This window comes from Panthera uncia (genome assembly GCF_023721935.1).
Source record: "Panthera uncia isolate 11264 chromosome A1 unlocalized genomic scaffold, Puncia_PCG_1.0 HiC_scaffold_17, whole genome shotgun sequence".
Classification (NCBI taxonomy): domain Eukaryota; kingdom Metazoa; phylum Chordata; class Mammalia; order Carnivora; family Felidae; genus Panthera; species Panthera uncia.
The window spans coordinates 54,774,219-54,801,257 of record NW_026057577.1 but is presented as its reverse complement, the minus strand read 5'-3'; the positions used below and the strand labels follow the sequence as shown (position 1 = coordinate 54,801,257).

The 27,039-nt window shown below is 37.0% G+C and overlaps 1 protein-coding gene across 2 annotated transcripts in view; it reads left to right on the top strand.

Annotated features, from left to right (window-relative positions):
- The window catches only part of ANKRD31 (ankyrin repeat domain 31), a 136,068-nt gene that overhangs the window by 72,460 nt on the left and 36,569 nt on the right, over positions 1–27,039 (top strand). For both annotated transcript variants that reach the window (XM_049649643.1, XM_049649644.1), the window contains exons 14-19: positions 266–430; positions 5,431–5,568; positions 6,854–6,996; positions 16,073–16,235; positions 18,154–18,269; positions 23,122–23,209. In XM_049649643.1, coding sequence (XP_049505600.1) covers positions 266–430; positions 5,431–5,568; positions 6,854–6,996; positions 16,073–16,235; positions 18,154–18,269; positions 23,122–23,209 — 813 coding nt within the window. The remainder of the gene's footprint in view (positions 1–265; positions 431–5,430; positions 5,569–6,853; positions 6,997–16,072; positions 16,236–18,153; positions 18,270–23,121; positions 23,210–27,039) is intronic.

Genomic DNA, 27,039 nt, shown 5'->3' with positions numbered 1-27,039 from the left:
TCCTCAACCTGGGGCTCAAACTCATAACCCTGAGATCAAGAGTCACATACTCAATTGACTGAGCCAGCCAGGCACCCCTAAAAACATTTTTTAAGACTTTCATTCCCTTAAAACACACACACACACACACACACACACACACACACACACACACACACACCAGTCCCGGTAGGAACAGAAACTTGGAACAGTTATGTGACCAGACTCTTTTCTAATCATGTAGCTAGTAAGGAGAACTGTATGTTGCAAAATGTTTGGTTTTCAGGTGAGAAATTAACTAATATCAATGGAGATGAAAACTCTGTGAGAAACGTTGAGAAAAAAGAAAAAACAGATTCTGAAATTCACATGTCTACTGGTATCCAGAAACACAAAAAAGTCCGGAATTTGAGAAAAAGACAAAATTTCTTGAAAGCTACCTGCAGCCAAGGTTTGTATTTCTATACTTGTCTAGGTAAAAGTTGACATGATCAATCCCAGCAATCCACTCTACTTCAGGGAATTGCTAAACTTTCACATGTATGGTTGATTTTTTTTCTTATTCACTAGGTTATAAGATTACTTCAGCTATATTTATCAGATATATTTATATGATATTTATCAAATAAATATCATATTTATTCAGCTATATTTATCAGTAATTTATCTGATATATATATCAGATATATTACTTCAGCTATATTTATGGTTTTACTATAAAGTGCCACTTGAGAATCCATTAGTCTTCAGATACATTCTTGTCATATTTCTGCCTAAGACTTTTAACTTGAAATGTTAGAGGAGGTAAAATAAACAGACAGCAATGATATTGAGTGGGGGCAGCACATCTGAACTGTGCCAGATCACTTAACAGCTTCCAGAGAGCCTTTTCAACATAAGGGAAATTAAAGAGTAGCCACTGGGGCCAAAATGAACATATCAGGAGAATATAGATGCTAGAGAGGATGTGGAGAAACGGGAACCCTTCTTGCACTGTTGGTGGGAATGCAAATTGGTGCAGCCGCTCTGGAAAGCAGTGTGGAGGTTCCTCAGAAAATTAAAAATAGACCTACCCTATGACCCAGCAATAGCACTGCTAGGAATTTACCCAAGGGATACAGGAGTACTGATGCATAGGGACACTTGTACCCCAATGTTTATAGCAGCACTCTCAACAATAGCCAAATTATGGAAAGAGACTAAATGTCCATCAACTGATGAATGGATAAAGAAATTGTGGTTTATATACACAATGGAATACTACGTGGCAATGAGAAAGAATGAAATATAGCCCTTTGTAGCAACGTGGATGGAACTGGAGAGTGTGATGCTAAGTAAAATAAGCCATACAGAGAAAGACAGATACCATATGGTTTCACTCTTATGTGGATCCTGAGAAACTTAACAGAAACCCATGGGGGAGGGGAAGAAAAAAAAAAAAAAAAGAGGTTAGAGTGGGAGAGAGCCAAAGCATAAGAGACTGTTAAAAACTGAGAACAAACTGAGGGTTGATGGGGGGTGGGAGGGAGGGGAGGGTGGGTGATGGGTGTTGAGGAGGGCACCTTTTGGGATGAGCACTGGGTGTTGTATGGAAACCAATTTGACAATAAATTTCATATATTAAAAAACAAAAAGGGCAAAAATCATGGAAATAAAAAAAAAGTAAAACAACAACAACAACAAAAAAAAGAGTAGCCACTGGTTTTCATTTTGTCAGATGAATGAACTGTGTGTGCTTGGCAATATAGACAAGCTAACTCTCTTTTGATGGTCCTTGGAGATAAGGCTGTGGTGAACAATAGGCTGGGCCAAGCCACTTCAGGTTAAATATTAAACACTGAAAAGTTCATTTGTCTATTGTTTCTTAAGAGGTAGGAAGGACACTGGATTAGGCATTCTCTGAGAACCTTGTCCCATTGTCCCTCTCTTGTGTAATCTAAAGACCTTCTTATACATCCCTCCTGTAGTGGGTTGAATAGTGGTCCTCCAAAACATGTCCGTGTCTTAATCCCTGGAACCTGTGATATTATTTTATATAGAGGTGAATATTATCTTATTTAGAAAAAGAATCTCTGCAGATATAATTAAGGATCTTGAGCTTCCAGAGAGTAAAGAATAGATCACATACAAAGTAACTGAAAGCTGAGTATTTAACAGCATTATACTTTATTAATAAATAATATTATTGGGGTGGCTGGATGACTCAGTTGGTTAAGCCTCCGACTCTTGGTTACAGATCAGGTAACTCTTGATCTCATGGTTCATGGGTTCGAGACCTGTGTTGGGCTCTGCACTGACAGCACGAGCTTGCTTGGGATTTTCTCTCTCCCGTTCTCTTTGACCCTCCCTTACTCACTCTCAAAAAACCAACTCACAAACTAAAAATAAATCTTAATACCATGTATTCAATATTATATTTTTAATAATTATTAATATTTATTAATTTATTAATAAAGTATAATGCTATTAAAAAGTACTCAGTATTAACAACAGTTGACTTTATGAAGAAGTTTTTTTGCAAGTTTAAATTGAGTCCTCTTTGTTTCCTTTCTAGTTTTTTTTCCCAGATTTTATTTTAAAATTTTAGTTACATGGTGTAGAAATTTATGATGACAATAACTTTGAAGAATTTTAGAGTTTTTGCCCCAAAATGTTTATTATGTGCCTACCTCCTTTGCTATAACACAAAGAACAAGGTGAGAAGGTTTGGACCATTCACAGTAACAATGACTGGGAGAGATTTTTCAATTCAAACTTGAAAACTGCAGATGTGCCATTTTGGGTATTTCATAATTTTAAAATATGTTCTCTATATGTGTATATAAAATATTGAATATATATAATAGACATAAAATATCTTTATTGTTCCAGTAAAGAATTCCTGAGTGCAAATTTCTTCTTCTTTTTTTTAATGTTTATTTTTGAGAGAGAGAACATGAGCAGGGGAGGGGCAGAGAGAGAGGGAGACACAGAATCTGAAGCAGGCTCCAGGTTCTGAGCTGTCAGCACAGGGTCCGACGCAGGGCTCGGAACCACGAATCTTGAGATCATGACCTGCACCGAAGTCAGACACTTAACTGACTGAGCCACCCAGGCACCCCATTGAGCACAAATTTCTGAAGAGCAATATGATTTTGTCTGGACGTCAGTGGAAGATAGCCATAAGGCTGTTACTATTCCTGTGATTCATATAATCAAAGAATCCTCTTGCTGGCATTTAAGAAATGGAGCAGGGAGAGGGTCTTAAGGTGTAAAGCAATGGTTTGCAAACCTTATCCTGCATCAAAATCACCTGAAAAGCTTATTAAAATACATATTGCTGGACTCTAGCCTCAAAACATCTGATTTATTAGATGTGTTATCTCTTGGTATATAACAAATTCACAAACTTAGTTTAAAACAACACACGTTTTTCAACCTCATAGTTGCTGCAGGTCAGGAATTGGGTATGGCTTAAGCAGGTCTTCTGCTCAGTTTATTTTATAGGCTACAAGCAAGCTGTTGGCCAAGACAGGTCTTATCTGAAGTCTCAACAAGGGAAGCATCCATTTTCAAGCTCATGTGGTGGTTGTCAGAATTCAGTTCCTTGAGGATTGTGGCCAGTTTGTGGTCATCCTCAGTTTCTTCCTTCATGAGTTTTTCCAGCATGTCCACTTGGTTCATCAAAACATGCAAGTTGAAGGTGATAGTGCAAATTTGCTAGCAAGACAGAAAATGTTAGTCTCTTGTAGCCTAATGAAGGGAATGAAATATACTCTTGATATTGAGGTCTTCTATTGGTTAGAAGCAAATTATTCAAGAGGAAGGGATTATCTAACGCCATAAATACCAGGAGATGGGGATCATTAGAAGTTTTGTGTTTGTTTTGTTTTTAAGTTAATTTATTTTGAAAGAGAGCACAGGCAGGGGAGGGGCAGAGAGGGAGAGAGGGAATCCCAAACAGGCTCAGTGTCTCAACCTTGAGATCACAACCTGAGCAGAAATCGAGAGTCTGACACTCAACTGGCTGAGCCACCCAAGCGCCCCAGGAGTTATCTTAAAGTCTGCCCTCTACAGTAGGCTTTTGGAGTGGGCTGGAGAATTTGCATTTTGAACACATTTCCCAGGTCATACTGATAACTGCTAATCTGGGACTACATTTGAGAACTACTGGTATAATGAATATCCTTTCTGTTTCATCACTCTAAACCTCACCTTTGCCTTATGTCTCACTCTGAAGCTTCTCTGATACAATTTCTACAGAAAATAACCTCCAGTTACCTGGCTTGGGGATGGGGACCTTGGTAAGAGGAATGGTTGCCAGACACTACAGGATTAGGGAAGGGAACTTGGATTCCCAACTTTTCTATATATGGTTTTTTGTTTTTTGTTTTTTTTTTCAGTCAATCTCTGCACTTCTAGCCCAGTTGCATGCACCCTGCCTTCCATGGTACTTGATGTCCTCAAGTGCTGGGGTTCAGGTGGACTGTCTTTCTCTATAATTCTTTTTGCAGCCATTTGGGTTGAGTCATTTCCCCCAGTCTACCAAGTCAGTTAACTCTTCTCTGTCACTAATTTTCTGATTCCCAAAAAGTTGTTGACGCCTCTGTCCTCCATTGTTTCCTCTTCTTTTGTCCTTATATGGTATTTAAAAAAATCTTTTACCATCATTTTAGCATGGTTTAGGGAAGAAATTAAGGAAATATGGTTCTTTTGTTTTGTTGTTGTTGTTGGTTTGTGTGTTTTCGCTCCAACTTAGGTCTTTCTAACTTGTGCAAAGAAAAGACTTTTAAAAATCTTTGGGGACACCTGCGTGAATCAGTCGGTTAAGTGTCTGACTCCTGACTTTGGCTCAGGTCATGATCTCATGGTTCTTGGGGTTAGAGCCCTGCATCAGGCTCTGCTCTGACAGTGCAAAGCCTGCTTGGGATTCTCTCTCCCTCCCTCTCTCTACCCCTCCCCTGCTCATGCACACACACACCCTCTTTCTCTCTCAAAAATAAATAAATATATTTTAAAATCTTTGTATAATATTGTACTACATGCTTTATGGAAGAAAAACCAGTCAATAGGCCATAATTTGGTTTTTGGCATCTTTTGTGATCAGAAACACACTCACTGAGATAGAGAATAGAGGAGTTTTATAAAATCACAATTTGTTTTAAGAAAAATGTTATCCATTTTTACAGGACTACTGAGAATGAGAGGAGTGTAGAACTGTAGTAAGTTTGTTTTAATCTTATGATTGAGTAACTGTTAGAATGAATGCAAAGTAATGTGCTTAGATGCTCTATAATTTCTCCACAAGTTACATTTTAAAACAGTAATAGCAATGATGATATCGGTGTATGTTTTGTATAGTGTACCCTACTTAGGATATTTTAAGGAAGTTGCTCTGTATTTTCTAAGCTCCTTTGTAATAATCAGCATTTGGCAGAAAAGAAGCCTCAGTTTTGCTTGGCAAATTTTCAGAAATGAAAACAGCTGGAATCAATAAGAGGCATGCCAGAAGGGAAAGCCGGCTTCATTTGGCAGCCACAAGAGGAAATTTGTCTCTGGTGAAGGCTCTAATAGAATCTGGAGCAGATGTGAATGTAAAAGATAATGCAGGTTTGGATTCTTTAGATTTTAATTGTCTTTATCACTTGAACTCACTGAACTACACATTTCATCCTCCCTCCCAATTTTGATCCCGGCTGCTAACTTTGAACTTTCTTTTTTATAATATATTATTTAGTTGAATAGTTAAATTTATCTTGGTTTTCTCTAGTTGCTAAAATAACCTCCTCTGAAGCAGTTTCTAACATACATATGGGAGCATTCAGAGGGAGTATACAGAATGGGGAGTAAGGAGGGCTTTATTTAGGCCTTTTCCTTAGAGGCCTTAATACTATTCTCTCACTTTGGAGAGAATGCCAATTTTTTCCCGTTTCCCTGTCCCTTCTCTTTCTCCTCTCTTTACATAGTTCCTTTTGTCTCTCTTTGTTAATTTTAATTTTAAGCCTCCATTTTTAAATTCATCTTCTAACATTTTGCTTAAGCACAAACATCGTGTGAGGAATTAACAGAGGGAAAAACTCAGAGGTTGACTTCAAGAATCATATATCATTTTAAAGAGATAAGTGACAATGCAGTGATACAAATGAGAAAGTCAGACATGATCGTACTCTATTTTAATATCTGAGGTGAAAAAATTTAGTCCCATTTTATGTTCTCTGAGTCTTTTCTTTGACCCTTGTATCAAGAAATACTTTTTCCCGAGATCAATTTGTTGACAAAAATGAAACACATTTTTTTAAGTTTATTTATTTATTTTGAGAGAGAGAGAGCTGGAGGGGCAGAGAGAGAGGGAGAATGAAAGGGAGAGAGAAGTCCATGCAAGGGCTTGGATGTACGGCTCAAACGAACGTTGAAATCATGACCTGAGGGGCGCCTGGGTGGCTCAGTCGGTTGGGCGTCTGACTTTGGCTCAGGTCACGATCTCATGGTCCGTGAGTTCGAGCCCCATGTCAGGCTCTGGGCTAACGGCTCAGAGCCTGGAGCCTGCTTCGGATTCTGTGTCTCCCTCTCTCTGACCCTCCCCTGTTCATGCTCTGTCTCTCCCTGTCTCAAAAATAAATAAAACGTTAAAAAAAAAAAAAAAGAAATCATGACCTGAGCCAAAACAAAGAGTCAGATGCTAAACTGACTGAGCCACCCAAGCACCCCCCAAAATGAAACACATTTTAAGGTCACAGTTTTCAGTATACTTTCTTGTCTAATGCTTAGTGTATACATTTGAATCAATATAGATACTAATTACATTAGTGCAAATAAACTTAAGAATGGAGATATTACATGAATGTTGATTTTTAAGCAGCAGCTTGTTTGGCTTTTTCTTTTTTCCTTTTTTTAGGTTGGACACCACTCCATGAGGCATCTAGTAAGGGATCTAATGATATAATTGTAGAGTTGTTAAAAGCTGGTGCTAATGTTAATTGTGAAAATCTAGGTGGGATTCTGCCCTTACATGATGCTGCCTCCAGCAGTCATTTAAAGGTACAGTGCACATCAGATTGCATTCCTATTACTTTTCCTTAGAAAAGTGAATGAAGAAAATGAAGATATTTTAAACTGAGCACTAATGTGATTCCTTAAATGATTTTTAAAACTACTTAAAATTATAAATGAAAATGATATTGTGTATAGATTGGAAAAATCATATTTCCTAATGAATCATTTTTCCATTGTCTCTGTTCATAGAATTCACATGAGTCAGAATAAAATGAAAGGGCTCAGGGTAAACATAGGTTATAAATTTAATACGTTTCATGTTTAGTTGTCGTAAATGATTGGCTCTTGTGCATAAGAGCCTAATTATAGTGATGATACATGTTGACAGACTTTAACTCAAAATTTCTCAGTGGGTTTGAGGTTTCAAAAAAATGGGTACAAATGAATGTTGCTTGTTCCTGAGGATTTGTTGTGTATTTTTCTCCTTTGTTTCTCTTAATCAGACAGCCATCACAAGAAAAAATTACTAAGGTAAATACTTCAGTAACACTGAATCTCACATCTATACCTTAAAATTCCTAAGATTTTTAGACTCATCTTTGTTTGACAAATCTGAGAAGACTTCTGTTGTTATCAATAGGCAGTACAGGTTTCAGGAAAAATCACTGACTTTGGAAAACAGTTAAGGAAACCACTATGAATAACAGTATTAAAACCAAGATTCATGTAAAAAATACCTTGAACGTCTCACTAACACCAATTTATCTGTCCCTAGATATTTTTAAGAGCCTGCTGATTTTTTTGTTAATTTCATGAAAGCATATTCCCACTTTATTCAGTTTAAAGGTAGTCATGTGAAGGAATACTATGGAATTTATGATTTGCAGAGATAAGAGATATAAACTAATGATTAAGAATAATACCAGATGGGTGGGCTAATGTCCAGAGTGGCTGCTTTTGACCAAAGAAGCCCTTTGGTCTCTAAGATAAAGTCTCAAGGTTATGTAGTCATGAAATGGAAGAAAGGAAACAGGAAGAGTCATTAGATCAGTGAACTTACTGGTTATATGTACAGGAAAAGGCCACTTAAAGTGAAACCACTTAAATAAGGGCCAAAATTTCATAGTAGGAAAATCAGGTTTTTAGACATTATCCTGAAAAATGCAATATAAAACAAAGAAAATAAGGAGGTCCCCGGTACCACCCCTATATTTTAGAATTTATTAGAAGGACTTCTAGAGCTCAGCATTCAGTGGTGCTCATAGCTAAGATTTCTTACAGCATTGTTGTAAGGATATGCAGCAGACTGGACTTAGCTCATGGGCTGTAGTTTGCTATTGCTCGACCTTATGTTAAGGCAGTATAGACAAAGTTTGCATTTAGAGTAACCTTCCACATCAGTACTGCCTTTATTTTAAAGAGAAATGTTCTATTTGAAAGAAGGAGGTGGTATTTTTATCTTTTTATTTTTTATTTAAAAAAAAATTTTTTTTTAACGTTTTATTTATTTTTGAGACAGAGAGAGACAGAGCATGAACGGGGGAGGGTCACAGAGAGAGGGAGACACAGTATCTGAAACAGGCTCCAGGCTCTGAGCTATCAGCACAGAGCCTGACGCGGGGCTCGAACCCACGGACTATGAGATCATGACCTGAGCCGAAGTCGGACGCTCAACCAACCAAGCCACCCAGGCGCCCCAAAAGAAGGAGGTGGTATTTTTAAAGATATTTTAATTTCTTTGACTCTGGTATATTGGCAGCATCTTTCCTCACATCTTCCTTCATTTTCCCTCTGTGTGGCAGTTCTTGGATCAGTGGCTCATTTTATTTCTAATTTCCTCCCCTTTGTCCCTATTTCTTTATCTTGAGATAGAATATTGATAAATTAGAAAGATTAAAAAGAGAGCAGGGGAGGTAAATATATGGTATTAGAGACCTAATCAGTATCAATTCTATATCCTATAAAGCTAATTCTTATATTTTATTTTTTTATTCTTGCATTACTGCATGAAAAAGTTACTCAACAGCCTATTTTTTCCAAATTTTAAATTCTTTTTAAATCTTCCTTTCTGCTTTAAGTTATTTTCCAAAATGGTCCTGTATTTCACCTTGTAAAATGAAGAGGAAAAGGAGAGTGAGAGAAAAAGATACAAAGTGGGTGAGGATGGACATCCATTTTCGTACCAGAAAAATTAGGAGGGACAAGATATGCCCTCCCCTCTTAACAACTACAAAGTGAAAAAATATATAAAATAGCAGTTTTGAGACATTGTACAACATGCAGCACAGGACATTCTTCTCCTTTAGAGAAGGGAAGCAAATCCTATGGTTGCCCTACCATATGGACTAGGTGTCTCCAGGCAGAAACATAGGAAGAGAGAAACAGCGCTATGGTCTCAAGTTCAGAAGATAGAGTTTGGAGTTTAAAAGTCTCCAACAGCTAGAATTTATGGGGCAAAATACCAGAGAGAAAGGATCTGCACAGAGAACTTTCCAGAAATTTGAAGGAAAACCACCTTGATTCTTGGCTGATCTACAAATATGTTTAAGAAAACCATGTAAAGGTTAGGCAAAGAGGTAGCAGGAAGAAGGATTGTCAGAATCATCGCTGGAGCTTACAGGGGGCTGAGTAGTTTATGTTTGCATCAGCCAGAATGGTAGGAACTCATAAAACATGGAAACATCAAATAGGTATTTCTTGCATAGTTGAGTCAAATTAGTTCTTTCTCTGGATTCACCTTAAAATTTAAAAGAAAATATGGGGCACCTGGGTAGCTCGATCAGTTAAGCGTCTGACTTCAGCTCAGGTCGTGATTTCACAGTTCATGGGTTTGAGCCCTGGGTCAGGCTCTGCTGACAACTCAGAGCCTGGAGCCTGCCTCAGATTATGTGTCTCGTGCTTTCTCTGCCCCACTCCTGCCCATGCTTGGTCCTTCTCTGTCTTTCAAAAATAAATAAACGTAAATTTTTTCTAATGTTTTAAAGAAAGTATCAAAAAGATCCTACTGATTCCCATAACCTAAATGTATCCCAGAACAAAGCCTAACAACATCTAAGGGAATACAGTAAAATTCAGCATTCAGCAATATAAAAATCACAATGTCTATCAACCAGTTCAAAAAAAATTGTTTAAATAAAAGAATATAAAATATTACCTATAAGCAGGCATAAAAATGATCATGCAAAACAGACCCAGAAATGACAGATAATAAAATTAGCAGAAAAGGATGTTAAACAAATATTATGATTACATACTGTACGTGGCAGGCAGAATTCTAAGATGGTCCTGAAAATTCTCACTCACTGACCTATATACATTGTGTATAATCCCCTCCCTTTGAGTGTGAGTGGGCCCAACCTAATGAGGTAAATCCTTTAAAAGAAGGAAAGCATCAAAGTGAACCATATGGCAAGGATCTGCAGCTAGCTTTTAGAAGCTGAGAGCAGTCCCTAATCCATAGCCAAGAAGAATACAGGAAGCTTAGTCATAAACTTTCAAGGAAGTGAATTATGCCAAAAAACTAGTGAGCTTGGAAAAGGACCCTAAACCTTAGGTGACTATCACAGTCTATGCTGACACTTTGATTTCAGCATGGTGAAGAATCTGAGCAGACAACCCAGCCATACCACGCTCAGATTTCTGACCTACAGAACTGTGAGATTATAAATTTGCATTATTGCAAGCTATCAGATTTGTAGTAATTTGTTATGCAGTAATAGGAAACTAATACACTCTGTTATGTTTAAGACGGTGGAGGAAAACAGAAACAGGATGAGAATAGAAATGGAAGGTGTAAATAAGACTCAGACTATGAGAGATGCAAATAAAACATGTGAAATGAAACATTCACCAAATGGCTTGGTTAACAGCATATAAATACTAAAAAGTAAGTGCGTTGGATTTGAGGATAAAACATTAGAAATTATACAGAATAAAGGGAGAAGAAAGACTGAAAAAACAAAGACAAAATAAGAAAACATCAGTGACCTGTAGGGCAATATCAAGTTATATTATACATATCTATATCTATATATATCTATATAGATATAGATATATGTATACCTATATATCTATAGGCATATACTCCCAGATATATGTCTGTCTGTCTGTCTATCTATCTATCTATCTATATGTAAGCTTAATCCTAAAGGAGGGGGCTGATCAGAAAAAAATATTTGGACAATAAAGACCAAACTATCCAAATGTGATGAAAACAGTAAATCCACAGAACCAAAAATCTTACCAACTTGCCAGTAAAGGAAAAATGAAGAAAACCGTACCAACATATACCATAATAAGATTGCTGAGAACCAGTGAAAAAGGGAGAAACAGAAAGTTTGGGAAAAAAACGTGTATATAGGAACAAATAGAATGGTAGCCAACCTCTCATCAGAAATTTTACAAGCCACTAGATAAAGGAGCAACATCTTTAAAAAGTACTGCAAGAGGTTGGGGCGCCTGGGTGGCGCAGTCGGTTAAGCGTCCGACTTCAGCCAGGTCACGATCTCGCGGTCCGTGAGTTTGAGCCCCGCGTCAGGCTCTGGGCTGATGGCTCGGAGCCTGGAGCCTGTTTCCGATTCTGTGTCTCCCTCTCTCTCTGCCCCTCCCCCGTTCATGCTCTGTCTCTCTCTGTCCCAAAAATAAATTAAAAACGTTGGAAAAAAAAAAAAAAAGTACTGCAAGGGGCAATGAACTTGTTAACCTAGAATTCTGTACTCAGCAAAAAATCTTTCAAAAGTAAAGGTGATGTTGGCAAAGATGTGGAAAAATTGGACCTCTCATACATTGCGGGTGGTAATGTAAAATGGTGATGCTGCTATAGAAAACAGTCTGGCAGTTCCTTCAAAAAGTTAAACCAAGTTGCCATATAATGTAGCAAATTACTCCCAGGTATATAGCCTAGGAACCTGAAAACATATGTTCACACATAAATTTGTATATGAATGTCCATAGCACTATTTTCCAAATAACCAAAAAGTAGAAACAACCCAAATGTCCATCAGTGGATGAGTGTATAAAGAAAATGTGTTATACATCAATAAGATATTATTAAGCCATAAAAAAAGAAGTACTGATACATGCTACCACATGGATGAACCTGAAAACATTATGCTAAATGAAAGAAGATGGATACAAAAGGCCACATACTATTTTATTAATATGAAATGTCCACAACAAGCAAATCCATACAGGCAGAGAGTAGATTAGTGATTCCCAGGGGCTATGAAGAAGAGGAAATGAGGAAAAAAGATACACCATGAAAACAATAATCAAAAGAATGAGTGACTCTGGAAGCTTAAGACAAAGTAGATTTCAGAGCAAGCATATTGTCAGGGATAAAGAGGAACATTGCATAAGTATAAGGGGAATATTTGACCAAGAAGGCATAGCAATTCTGAAAGTGGGTGCACACAGTAATGAGTTTCAAAATAAATGAAGTAAAAGCAGAATTGAAATGGGAAATAGGGGCACCTGGGTGGTTCAGTTGGTTGAGCATCCAACTTCGGCTCAGGTCATGATCTCACGGGTTCATGAGTTCGAGTCCTGCATCGGGCTCTGAGCTGACAGCTCAGAGATGGAACCTGCTTCAGATTCTGTGTCTCCTCTCTCAGTCCCTCCCTCTCTCCCTCTCTCTCTCTCTTTCTCTCTCATATATACATTTTTTAAAAAAGAAATGGGAAATCCACTATCATAGCTGTCAGTTGCAATTCTTAGGAAATTCTTCTCTTATACAAATACACACCAAGAGACACACTTCTTTTTTGCCTCACCCGAATTGATGAGGTGATCTGCAAGATTGAAGGGCTGGGAGAGGCTGGGGACACAGCAGCAACGGCTTAGAACTCACCAGCTTCTGTGATGCTGCTAACTGCTCCACAGTTGTTGCAACTAACCAGTTTGTGGACTCCAGGAAGCCTACCTATAGGTTGTTGGAGATGCCTCACCTGTAGAACTCCCCAAGTAGCTCCTTGGATCTCCCTAATGCTCTGCACACCTCACCTACATACCCCTTCTACTACCCTACTCTGTGGCCAGCTCTCTGTGTGCACTCTCGTGGGCAGCAAAAGTAAGCCTTTGCAGACTTGCTAGTAATCCAACACAGAAAGTTCAATTCTGTAGGATTTCAGGGGACATTTTAGAGAACCCCCCCTTGGAAAAACAAACAAAAGCCAATTGGCCTGGCTTCATGGAATCAATAGAAGGCATACAGTTTTAAGAATCCCCCCCCCCCCCCCGCAAGAGAAAACAAGAAATGTGCAGCAAATACATATATAGAAAAAATCTAAGAAAGCCTCAGAATCCTGAGATGGACTGACTGGTGAAGATGTCTCTTTCAAAGCTGGTTAGGGAAGATTAGAGGATGTGACTGTCTCTTCAGATGTGAAGATGGCAATGCAAGACTTCAAGGAATGTTAACAAATCAGGAAAACATGGCTCCAAGAAGGGAACACAATAATTTTCCAGTAACTGACCCCAAAGAAATGGAAATCTATGAATTGTCTGGCAGAGAACTTAATGGTTTTAAAGAAGTCCAGCAGTCTACAAGACAACTCCGTAAAATCGGGAAAGTAATACATGAACAAAACTAGAGGTCCAACAGAGAGACAGAAATCTTAAAAAAGAACCTTTTGTTTACATAAAGATATATACTCAAATGTTCACAGTGGCTTTATTCATAATAGCCAGAAACTGGAAAGAACCCAAATGTCTCTCAACTGATAAATAAATAGATGGATACACAGATACATCATTAAAAGGAACAAACTATTTTTTCTTAGAAACATCTTTACTACAAGTGTCCGTTAATACCACATACATTGCAAATGATATGTAATTTCCATTCCCTGAAGTAACACTCTTCTCATCATACCTAGCAAGTAGCATTCTTAGAAACATCGTCATTACAGGCGTTCCTGAACACGTCTGTCTGCGTGGCAGAATAGGTGTAACTTCCATTCATTGTTATAACACTGTTCCCATACCAGCTAGCAAGTAGCCAGATGAAACCATCGATACAGCAATATGGATGAATCTCAGAAACATCATGCTAACTTAAGCCATACACAAAAAAGACTGTATACTGTATGATTCCATTCATACGAAATACTACAAAAGGCAAAATTTATAGTGATTGAAGCAGATTGCTGAGTGCCAAGGGCCAAAGGGAGGTGGGAAAAGATTGACTGCAGAGAGCCATAATAAATTTTTTTATGATGATGGAATGTTTCTAAGTCATGGTTGTCGTTGTGATTACCCTAGTAAAGCGGATTAAAAAAAAAAAAAAAGTTAAGCAAGGGGCCTACTTTCTTGGTCACCTAATTTTTGTCAAGCTCTTTGCTCCTCAGGTCCGCCCTATCTTATTGCCTGGAGCTCTCTGTTAGCCATTCCTGTTTAGTGCCTTGTGGCTCTGTAGCTGTTCTCTTAGGCATTACTGAAAAATAGCTGTTCAGGGTCCCATTCCAGTGAGCTCAGTTCTCTGTTTCCTCGGAACTAATATATTAAATGAATCCATGTTAATACATTAAAGGTCAAGGCCTGAGAGGAAGGGCTCATCCTAACACACAGAAGAGTCATTATTTATATGGCATAATTTATAACTCTAGAAAAGCTTCCTTTGTTAAAAAACAAAACAAGCTTCCTCTCTCCCCCATATAGTAGTGGAAAGAGGGTATAAGGAATCTGTATTTTTAAATAATTCCACAGATGACTTTACTGATCACTCAGGCTTAGAAACTACTGGATTGAGGTACTGCTCACCCCTTCTTGTAAAAACAAAACAAAATGCCTTTACTCAGACGGGACTCCTTTCATTAAAGACCCACTAGTATAAGATATTTGACAAGGGGTCACATTTAGTTCTCAAAGGTGATAAAAATGAGGTTCAAATGGTAAATAAACTTCTTCAAGGACAGTTAGTAAGTAGTGGGATTGAGTTCTATATGCTTGACTTGAAAACAAATGTGCTTTCTTTTATGCTATGCTAACCCTGGGCTGATGGAACAAATGAGGGGCTGTCCTTGTCATCTTCACTGGCCCATCTGCTCCTAAGTATCTCTGCTTCTCCATACCTGGACATAAGGAGAAAGAGAAAAGCCACTGACACATAGTATGTCTCTATTTTTAACAAAATCCTGGCCATCTTTTCTTGATCAGGTTTTTCAATGATTTGAATCACTTTCCTCATGCAGATGGACTCATTGGCTATTGCTCACTAACTGACTTATACTATAAACTAATTAGTAACATCTTTAACTTTGGTCATTCACTAATTTCTAATATGCAACAACTTTGAGTTATTCAACTTTATATTCTAATATAAATGAATTTGTAAGTTTACAAAGTCATTTATATTAGAAATCACCCTCCACCCAATGTCACAAGCTCTTTGACCTGTTTCCTCTTCCTTAAAATGATGGGGTTGGAGTAGATTCTAAGTTGCCTTTTACCTTCAACATATAAGTTATTTAGGACGCATAATAGACGTGCATAGGCATTATTAGGAGGGTTATGGATTCTCATGCTAACTCATAAAATTTCTTAAACAAGTAACATACCTAAAATATAGTAATGCAGGTTGGAGGAAGACAAAGAGCTCTGTTAAAGAGACAGAGTAGGGGCGCCTGGGTGGCGCAGTCGGTTAAGCCTCCGACTTCAGCCAGGTCACGATCTCGCGGTCCGTGGGTTCGTGCCCCGCGTCGGGCTCTGGGCCGATGGCTCGGAGCCTGGAGCCTGTTTCCGATTCTGTGTCTCCCTCTCTCTCTGCCCCTCCCCCGTTCATGCTCTGTCTCTCTCTGTCTCAAAAATAAATTAAAAAAAAAAAAAAAAGAGAGACAGAGTAAATTTTGCACCTCATTTTACCTATATTTGCTTCTTAACTGCCCTGAAGGCTGCATATCTGGTACTTTCATGTCATCATGTTTGGTTGTCCTGTGAGGACAGATCAGGCCAAATCAGTGGATTAGTTTACAGTTGTCATATCAAATTTAATCAAAACTTTTCTTGACCAGAGTTTGCCAACTTTTTTGATAGCTTTTTATACTTTGATAACTTTTAATGGTGGTGTCTTAAAATGAAAGCAGAAAGGTGTCTATAGAGATAACCTTGGGACAATATCTTCTAGGCAGCTGAGATTCTACTACAACATGGAGCAAACCCAAATCAAAAGAATCAAAAGCAAAATACTGCTTTGGATGAAGCAGATGATGAAAAAACGAAAGAGCTGCTGAAATCTTATGATGCTGTTAAGACTGATAATAGAGACGAAAGTAATGCTACAGTCACTGGTATGTGTGGAAGTATTGCCTGCTCTTTTATAGAAGTGTATGCCTCTGCTTAGAAAAATAAAACCTGCAGATTTATAGTGTAAATTGTTTCATGCCTGGGGTAGATGTTTTATATGTTTATTAAACTCTTGAAAAGCTTTATTTATTTTTAGAAATTAGCATTTCCACGTTTGGTTTAATTTATATACCATATGATCCTGTTGGTTTGGAATTATGTGTTGAAATGGAGCCCATATTATTCATTAAACCATTATTAATCTCTAACATTGGGTCTGAGATAGAGATGTAATTGAATCCACAGAGATTGGCTTACTCGTAGAGGGGCTGGAAAAGGTTGACATTATACTCAATCTTTGGAAGTAAGATTCCATTACTTCAAAATTTGTAATGGTACATGTGAAAGTTGGACTGATGCCAACTTTTCAAGAATCTCATGTTCTGATGCCAGAATATGAATTTGTTAAGGAAATATACATGTATACGTATGTGTATGTGTGAATATAGTGTAAAGAATATTTCAAGGGAATGTACAGCCAGGCAAAATTTTATGAACCATTTTTTAGAAATAGTTTGCATTTAAATAATATAATGAACTATCTACAAGAATTAGGCATTCAGTGAACACTAATTTAGATACCATACATTTGTTGAGCACCTGCTATGCAAACTATGTACTTGAGCTTGAGGAAGTTCCAGTCTTGTGTGGAGATCAACCAGAAGACAAACAGTGAAACACAATTTATTAAATGTTGAGGAGAATGAATTGTTCTTCCTTTTCTGGCCTGCTTGACTCATACAAGAAACCCAGGAACACATCTACCCTTTCTTCCAGTGAGGCAGAAAGATTGGGAAAAGAACCCCTGTCACTTTTCTCCCAGCCTATACTATCCTTAACAACTGTTGATTTTCAAGAGAGGAGTCATATTACTGTTACGATTGGTCAGAGCCAAGGATAATCATTGTCTCATATTTTACTACTGAGCTAGATCACACGTAGGTCAAGGTCAAGACTGATACAAGGTTTCCTCTTTTCATTACCTGCTACCATATGGTAAATATATAGGGTCAGAGCCTTTCTTAGAGCCCTAGCCATGTATCTCTCCCTCTCCACAGCCGTATTTGGAGTTATTGGGCACTCTGTTATGAAATGCTGTACCAATTCCCACTTGTCTGTTGTTTCTTGTGTGTACATTTCCTTGGTCAGGTACCGTAAAGGGATGAGGGATGTAGGGGAACAATAGTTATATGAAGAATGGGGAATCCAGAATGGGAAAGGATCAGAGACAATGAATCATAGATGTAGTGGTTTAAGAGCATGGACTTTGGAGTCAGATCCAATTTCAATACTAGCTATGTGACATTAAGAAAACTTCCTGAGGGGCGCCTGGGTGGCTCAGTCGGCTGGGCGTCCGACTTCGGCTCAGGTCACGATCTCACTGTCCGTGGGTTCGAGCCCCGCGTCGGGCTCTGTGTTGACGGCTCAGAGCCTGGAGCCTGTTTCAGATTCTGTGTTTCCCTCTCTCTCCCCCATTCATGCTCTGTCTCTCTCTGTCTCAAAAATAAATAAACGTTAAAAAAAAAAATTAAAAAAAAAAAAGAAAACTTCCTGAATCCCTCTAAGCTTCACTCTCCTCTTCTGTAAAATGGATAGAATAAACTACCTGTCTTACATGGTTTGTATGAAGATTAAATAAGATGGCTCAGGAAGAGTTTGACATCTAGCATGTGATAAGTATTCAGTAAATGTTAGCTGTAATTAAGCAATTGAGAATAAACAATGAGATGCTGACCCAAATTAAGGTATTTTAGTAATTGTAGACTTAAGTTATTCTTTCCATTCCTGTCACCATTAAAATTGGTAAAATGAAGCTAAATTTTTACACATTCTTATTATATTTTCTAATTTTAATTTTTAAAGTCAAAATTCCTGCTGCCCGACCAAAAAGACATAAACAGTGTTTTAGTGACGACTGCAAAAGTGTTGATCCACCTTTTCTTTCACACAGAGAAAAAACAAGAGAAAGCCATCCTGTGGTGAGTGAAGTTGAAATCCTTTAAATTTTCAGCTTAGAAAATGCCATTCTTTGGGCTAGTCAGTCATTAACTGTTGGCAGTACTCTTTCCATTTTAAGAATGTACAGGTTGAAAATATTTTTTGTCACAAGAAAGTAAGATAGCTAATTGAACAAAATGAGCCAAGAAAATATGTTGTGTAGTTAACTCACTTATCTGCACTGAATACAGAATATGGATTAGCTGCTATTGTTTACACCTAGGTTGGGTTCTTTAGCTACTTCTAGTCCCATGGACCCTGCCACTATCATAGTGTGTCTTCACCCATCCACTCCCAAAAAATGTCTGGGATTCATAGTGGGTAAAAAAGACGCTGGACTCCAGACAGAAAAGAGGAAAGCAATCTGGGTTAGCCAATCTGGATATTGCATGGTTTATAGTGGTAGTGTTTGCTGTATTTGAAACTCCTCATATAAAAATATATTTTTACAAAAATAACATAGTAGTTGCTCAATAAAAAATATGTTGATTGATAAGATTCGTGTAACATGATAAGAACACAAAGGTTACTAGAAACTAATTTCTTAAGTGAAGTAGCATCCTCAATGAAATACTATTTTGAAGAGAAGTTAGACTTCTCTTATATGCTTTCTGTTAGTCATTGTAGAGAAGACAGTATTATTCTTTGAACTTCAACTATTGTTAATCAACTAATTTATAGCATAAATATTTTAAGTTGTATTAAAACTAAATTGCATTTGCCTTAGCACTTTGGAAATGATTTACGTTGGTTCCTGGTATCTGTTAATAATGGACAGAAAGTCACCTGTCAATCTAATTGTCATTCCATTATAGATAATCTTGTAGCTTTTATGTTCTCCAGTTTCACTAAGTTGTGTCTAAATGTGGAGCATTTTATTAATTAAACTCAGGCCTAGAAATACTCCTTTAATGTGAAGGCACATTTCTCATTTGTATTCCAGAAACTTTTAGTCTTTATACCTTTGAAAATTGCCTCTCCTCCATCTCAGTAATTTTCTTTTTTCTTTTTTTTTTTTGAACTTCTGTTTAGATGTTGGTTAGACTAGTCTTAATATCTTCTAGTATCTTTTTCATATTTTCCATCTCTTTAACTTTACACACTATATTCTGTGTACTATCCTTTGACCTCTCTCCTGTTTAATTATTTCTCTCCTCAAATATTTCTCCTCTATTTAACCCATATTTCTACTCTCTTTAACTCATATGTTGAAACTTTAATTTAAATGACTCTTTTTTATTTCTAGAAATTCTTTGCTTTTCGAATTTTTGTTTTAAAGAAAGAACAAAATAAAACTAAAAGGAATTTTAAGTCTCTTCCTGAGTCTCACATGATAACATGATTCTTTATGTGGTTTTTAATTTTTTGTTATGATTTCATTTCATTGAGGACTGATTATTATGGGAATTTTGGTGTGCCTAGGCTTCGTGTTTAACATTTGCCTCTTCTGGGGCCCTTAGAAGTTTATCAGCTTCACACAAGTTTTTATGCTCCTTTCTCAGTTTGAGTTCCTGAACCACACAAATTATATAAATTTAGTTCTTACACACATGTGTAGTATAGGCTTGAGTCTCTGATTTTCTTTTTTTTTTTTTAATGTTTTTATTTATTTTTGAGACAGAGAAAGACAGAGCATGAGCAGGGGAGGGGCAGAGAGAGAGAGAGAGACACAGAGTCGGAAGCAGACTCCAGGCTCTGAGCTGTCAGCACAGAGCCCCATACAGGGCTCGAACCCACAGACTCTGAGATCATGACCTGAGCGAAAGTTGGATACTCAACCGACTGAGTCACCCAGGTGCCCCTAAAAAGAAAACCAACTTTAAAAAAGAAAAACTCTGCTGCAAACCTGATCTGTCTTCCCTTGTATGTTAGGGACTTTTTTTACCTTGCTGCTTTCATGATTCTCTCCTTGCCTGAGTATTTTGTGAATTTGACTATGCTATGCCTTGTTGATGGTCGGTTTTTGTTGAATCTAATGTTCAACATCACTCATCATCAGGGAAATACAAATCAAACCACAATGAGATACTACCTCACCTGTCAGAATGGCTAACATTAACAACTCAGGCGACAACAGATGTTGGCAAGGATGCAGATAAAGAGGATCTCTTTTGCATTGTTGGTGGTAATGCAAGCTGGCGCAGCCACTCTGGAAAACAGTATGGAGGTTCCTCAAAAAACTAAAAAGAGAACTACCGTAGGACCCAGCAATTGCACTACTAGGCATTTTTCCACGGGATACAGGTGTGCGGTTTCGAAGGGACACATGCACCCCAATGTTTATAGCAACACTATCAACAATAGCCAAAGTATGGAAAGAGCCCAAATGTCCATCGAGGGATGAATGCATAAAGAAGATGTGGTGTATATATATACAATGGAGTATTACTCGGCAATCAAAAAGAAGGAAATCTTGCTATGTGCAGTTACGTGGATGGAACTGGAGGGTATTATGCTAAGTGAAATTAGAGAAAGACAAAAATCATATGACTTCACTCATATGAGTACTTTAAGAGACAAAACAGATGAACCTAAGGGAAGGGACACAAAAATAATATAAAAACAGGAGGGGGACAAAACAGAAGAGACTCTTAAAGACAGAGAACAAACAGGGTTACTGGAGGGGTTGTGGGACAGGGATGGGCTAAATGGGTAAAGGGCATTAAGGAATCTACTCCTGAAATCATTGTTGCACTATATGCTAACTAATTTGGATGTAAATTTAAAAAAATAAAAAATAAAATTAAAAAAAAAAACTAATAAAACTGAATTTCCCAGTCAAAAAAAAAAAAAAGAAAGAAAGAAAGAAAAACTCAAAAGAAATATAAGGACTTTAAAGTCATTAAGAATCTTTTGTAAATGTGAACTTTTAAATGTTGGAAACTTCAAATCACATTGGGGATGGGTTGAGCCTATGGCCAGATAGAAAGGAAATGAGATGATTTTAGTTTGGGGCTACCTTGTAACACCGTCCAATCAAAACATGTAGGCAGCCTCCTCTATACCCGTGTAGACGAAGTACAGAAGTGATAACAATACTAATAGTTGGTATTCACTGAGTACTTATTATATGACAGACTCCCCAAATACATTTCTGTTAAGTAGCAGTACCAGAACTAAAGCAATGCCAGGCAGTCTGGCTACAGAACCTGTGCTTGTAACCACTGTGCCATATTGTACAGAATTGTAAAGGAGGTGTCAGAGACAAAGATGGTCCTAGCACAGTAAATATAGGAAATTGAAATAAAATTTTCGTGAAGCTTTTAGTAAGCACAATATAAACTATGTAAAGCTGCTTATTCCAAAGACAGATCCTAGGTTGGGTTTTTTGTTGTGCTTTTTTTTTTAAGGTAAACAACAAGTAATGAAGGACTAAAGAAGAGGTTCTTGGGGGGAAGATTATTCTGGACCCTCCATGGTGGAAGGTGTAGCTTGTGTGGAGTTAAAGGTTATTGTCCATAGTGGCCAAGACTGAGTGCATCCACAATATGAGCAAAAGAGAAAGGAACATCACCTCCAAAAAGTGTTTTCTTTATCCTGACCTGTAGGTAGAGGCGTAGCCAGTTCAGACCTTTAGTTTGCTTTTATAGCCATTTGATACAAAAAGAAATAAATCTCATTTGTTTGTTTTGCATATTTATATTTTATAGTTCTGCTTTGATGCATTTCATAAATGACAGCAGTGATATTGCTTTTCCACATAATTGGATGCGTTTATTATGTGCATTTTTCATGTCCCTTGTAGGCACCAAAGTAGAATTTCAGGGCAGTATACTTCAGAAGGCTTTGAGGACTGACACATTTTTTAAATGAATGTATATTGAGAATACATTAAAGAATAGATAATATGAGTCAGTCCATCAGTTTTCATTTATTGAGCACCAGCTATATATCCAACAGTTTGGAAATCATTCACAAATACAAAAGCTATGCTCCTGCCTATAGATCTTATTATTTTGAGGGAGAACTATAATATGTAAGATATAATATATATTAATGCTAAGTTTTGTAGCACTGCAATTCTTAAGTAATTCTGAGAAAGGAGAAATCAGTATGAATCAGATTTGTCAGAGGTTTCATGTATGAGATGGGTTTTATATAATAAGCAGTATTTATTGAAATCTTAATTTGCAATGGCCCTGTCCTAAGCATTTTACATGTGTTAGTCTGTTCAGGCAAGGAGAGGACAAGTAACTTGCTAGAGCCCCCCAGCTAGGAAGAAGTGAAGCCAGAGCACACCCAGGCAGCCTAGTTCCAGAATCTACTCCATGATTACATCTCTCATAGGAAAGAGGTGGATCTGGGCAAAGTTAATTGAAGGCATTCCAGGCAAGACAGTCACTACTGACAAGGGCGTGGGGAGGGGGCCTTAAATCCCGTTTGTGAGTTTTTGAGAGAGTAGTGTTTTGTATTTTAAGATTATGTGTGAGATTTTTAATAGTGTGCAGTGATAGTCACAGAGCCTTAAAGTAAACTTGTTGCATATATGTGGTCTTTAAATATCATGTGCTCTCAGTTGTTCTTGTTTCACCTACAGCTATGATTGTAACAGAAGTCAGTGAGAAATTGTGATTCTTTATATGGTTGCTACTCTTACAGTCTTTTTGCCAGGAGTAGATCTGCTACATAAATCAAAACATTTAAGTTTACTTTTCCCCTCAAGTATGCAACATTTATACAGGTAAACAAAGCATGAACACATTTTGAACATAAAGCAAAATAAGCATTGTAGCAGCACTTTCTTTAGCACTTTTACTGTGCATTTGACAATTGCATATCAGAGAGAAATACCTACCTTCTTGTAATGAAGTTTTTAATATTTTTATCTGATAGCATCATACCATCAGTGCCATTCTACAAGACATAGAAGAAAAACAAGAAAATTTACTAGAATTTGAAATAAGAACCCCTGAAGATGCAGGTAAGTATGCACCCATACTCAAGTTTGATTATTTCGTACATCCAAGGTCATTACTACCTCAACTTCTTACGGTACATGTTTATGTCAAAGCTTACAGTGGCTGAAAGTAGCCTTTTTTTTGTGATGGTAAAGTGCCAGAAAAGAGCATCCGAAGTCATTTATGCAAACCAGTAGTTAGTGTACTTGTTGATCAAGATACTTCTAAGACTCAAAATATAGCATAAGTAACATGAGAGACACTTGAAACAATGATCAGAGATAAGCCACTACTGGTGATATGTTTAGATGAAGATGTGAAGAAAAAAAGAAAGCACAATATAGTGACTAGGGAGGAGATGATGTTACTCCCTGCAGCTATGGTAGCTCTTTAAAAACAGATCTGCAGAGGAATATGCAGTTGTGACTCAAGTAGGGCAAATCCTCAGACCTTTCAGATGAGCAGATACACCAGGTAAGTATCTCAGCATAGATGTCTTCCTGTTTACAAAAGACAAGTGATTCAAAATAGTAAATATGACTTTGATCCCTGACCTACTAATCGGAATTTCTCAAAAGTTCACTGAATATTTGTAAATCTTTGATAGCTCACAGTTGTGTTTTCATGAGTTAACGATTACAAGGTAAAAATTGGGTCTTGATAGATTTAGATCTGAGTGTTTAAGTAGTTAAACGTATCTCCTCAATCTTTAATGTAATAGGATACAGCTATTCATCTCTTATCCTAGTTCATACTGTACAGTCTTTTAAAAAATTATTTCCTTTTAAATTACACCCATTCTTTCATCTTGGCCTAACACATGGTAAACATGTTATGTTTTGAGGAAAATAATACAAAATAGTGTAATGTATACTCCCAAACAAATGTGAATAGTTCATATATTTTATTTAGTACTTATAATACCTTATATACCTAAGAGGAATTTTCCAATTAAAAAATTTTTTATTAAAAGGCATATAAATACACTTCAAAAAACCAGGAAAAAAATGCTAAAAATACCTACTGTCCCACCACAGTATTTTGTTGTATTTGTTTCCTTTCTTCTAAGAATTTGGTTATGCAGTGACACCTCAATAAAATTATTAAAAACATATTTTAGATCATGCTAAACTTGCCAACTTTACATTTTCTCTCTAGAGCCGTTATTCTTAGTGGTTTACCTAGTATCCTATTTTGTAAATGTTCCAGGGCTTAATTTTTCCGTTTTTCTTGAGCATTTACATTTTTCTACTTCTTTGCTATTTTATAGTATATAGCTTTTTGAATTTAGGACTGTCTTCATAGGAATGATTTGGAACTACTGGCTCAAAAATTTATAAACATTTTAAAATCTATTAATTTGTATTGATAAATTATTTCATAAAGTATTAGATATTAATTTAATTTGCACTTTCACCAACACACATTAGTGTTTGTTTTCCTTTACACTGCTAATAGCAACAGTATTTTCATTTAAATTAATTTTACCAGTTTAATGAGAAAAATGTGCCTCATATTTTCACTTACCTTATTATTAATGGTATTTTTTCTCTAGTTTTTTTTCCTGCTTTGTGAATTGACTATTCCTGTTTCTCTGCTAATAAGTTGGAGCCATTTTATACAATCAAGTTATTGACTCTTTTTCTGCCATAACTGCTGCAAATATGTTTTTCAGCCACTTAACTGTCTTTTTATGCTTAAGTACATACATTTTTAAATTCTGTATAATAAAATATATCAGCCTTTTTCCTTTGCTATTTCTTTTAATGCTTTTAAGATTAGAAACTTTTCTTCCCTCCCCATCCCTAGGCTTTGTAAATTAATTTTATTCTTTTATGACCAATACATTGACTAGTCAGGACCCCTATATCTTCATCCCACTGCCCCTTTAAGGGAGGAACGGTAAGGCAACGGGACTCTAGAGTTCTTGGCTAGCAGTTGCTAGCCTAAATACTAGGCTAAATACTGACTGCCACTGACTCCATCAGTCTTTGGCGGATGTCTAAAACTTAGTCTCTTCAGAGCAATTTTCTGAGGCTTTTCTGAACTTGTATATGGCTCCTGTGGTGTGGCAGGGCAGTGCACATTTTCCTTTCCCTGGCTCCTCTTTGTCTTCTGTCAGCTGCTGCTGCTGCTGTTTTTTTGTTGGTTTTGTTGTTGTTGTTTTGTTTTTTGGTGGTCCACCTACACAGACTCTCTCTCAGGTAGAAGTCTCCATGGTCAGTCTCACAGGGCAGGCTCCATACCAAGTCTTCAGGATCCTGGCACTTTGGACCTGTGGTTAGAAAGGTGGATAGTTAACTTTCAGCACAAGAGCAACTCTCCCTTTCCCCTGGTGTCCACATGTCTTGCCCTGCAGGGCCTCAACCTCTAGATTTCAAGCCAGGTGTGAGTCCATTATCATCTCAAAAGAAAGTTATTACTCTCTTCAACAGTTCTTTGAGAAACTGCCCTCCTTAGGCTTGAGACAGAGAGAAACCTCACCTCTCAGTCTGGCTGTTGAGAATGGAGATTCCCATCCAGTTGAGCAATAGCTCTCTGAAGAAGTGTCTTTACAAATTCACCACTTCCTTATTCTGACACCTTTTATATCTGTGATTTGGCTGAGGAGTCCAGGAATAACAGATCCCATTTTGTACATTTTTCTGTAGGTTTTTCTTTTTTTTTTTTAATTTTTTTTTAATATTTATTTATTATTGAGAGACAGAGAGACAGAGTGTGAGCAGGGGAGGGGTAGAAAGAGGGGGAGACATAGAATCCGAAGTAGGCTCCAGGCTCCAAGCTGTCAGCACAGAGCCCAATGCGGGGCTCATACTCACAAACCATGAGACCATGACCTGAGCCAAAGTCGGACGCTTAACCAACTAAGCCACCCAGGTGCCCCTTCTGTAGGTTTTTCTTATCGATGTCTTGTATTCACTTTGATATCAGAAATCTTAGTGCCTCAACCAAACTGACCAAAAAGATGTTTACTTTAAACATTTTGTATATTGTTTTTTTCCTATGCATTTCAACTCTGCTCTTCATTTGAAATCTCTTTTCCACACATGACACAAGATGAGGATAGAATAGAGTCCCCCACCCCCACGTAACTGTTCCATTTCCCTCCTCTTATCTGTTGAATAATTTCTGTCATCCTCATTCTTTATTATCATATATTAAAATCTTACATATATTAGAGCAATTCTAGGTTCTCCCTAAGATACCACTGATTAATGTATCTGATAAATAAGTATATAGTGTCAAGTAACATGTAAAATTCTTCCTATCCTTTTTTATAGAAATACATAGAATTTTCTTGGTTACTATGATAATGTTATTTTTACCTGTGATTTAAAATTCAAGTGCGTGATGGGCAGAAACTACTCTGGGAACACTGACTCTTTACTGATCAAGTCATTTGTCTGATTTGCAAAGGAAAGTTTTGGAAAAAATTTCAACTCTGAACTTCATGTCATTTCCCACCACTGATTTTCTCTACGTTATCTAGAAAAATATGCATTGGTCTGAAATAATTAGGGAAAAAATGTAAGAAACAAAGCCAAAAGTAAAATAAAATAAAATAAAATAAAACAAAATAACATAACATAAAATAAAATAAAACAAAATAAAGTCATTTAAAAAAAATGTATTCATCTAAGCCTTTCCATTTACTACTTGGGAATGTGGACTTGGACATAATTGGCATTTGTGTGTAAATCTTGTGGACTTGTGATGGATGGGGCAGAGCATGATGCTGTTACTTAGGAAGCAGTGGAAGAAAATAGGAAAATTTTAAGTAATTATTATAAAAATAATTTTATATAGATCTTTGTGAACTTAGATATCATATAGCCCTATCTAAATGCTAAGT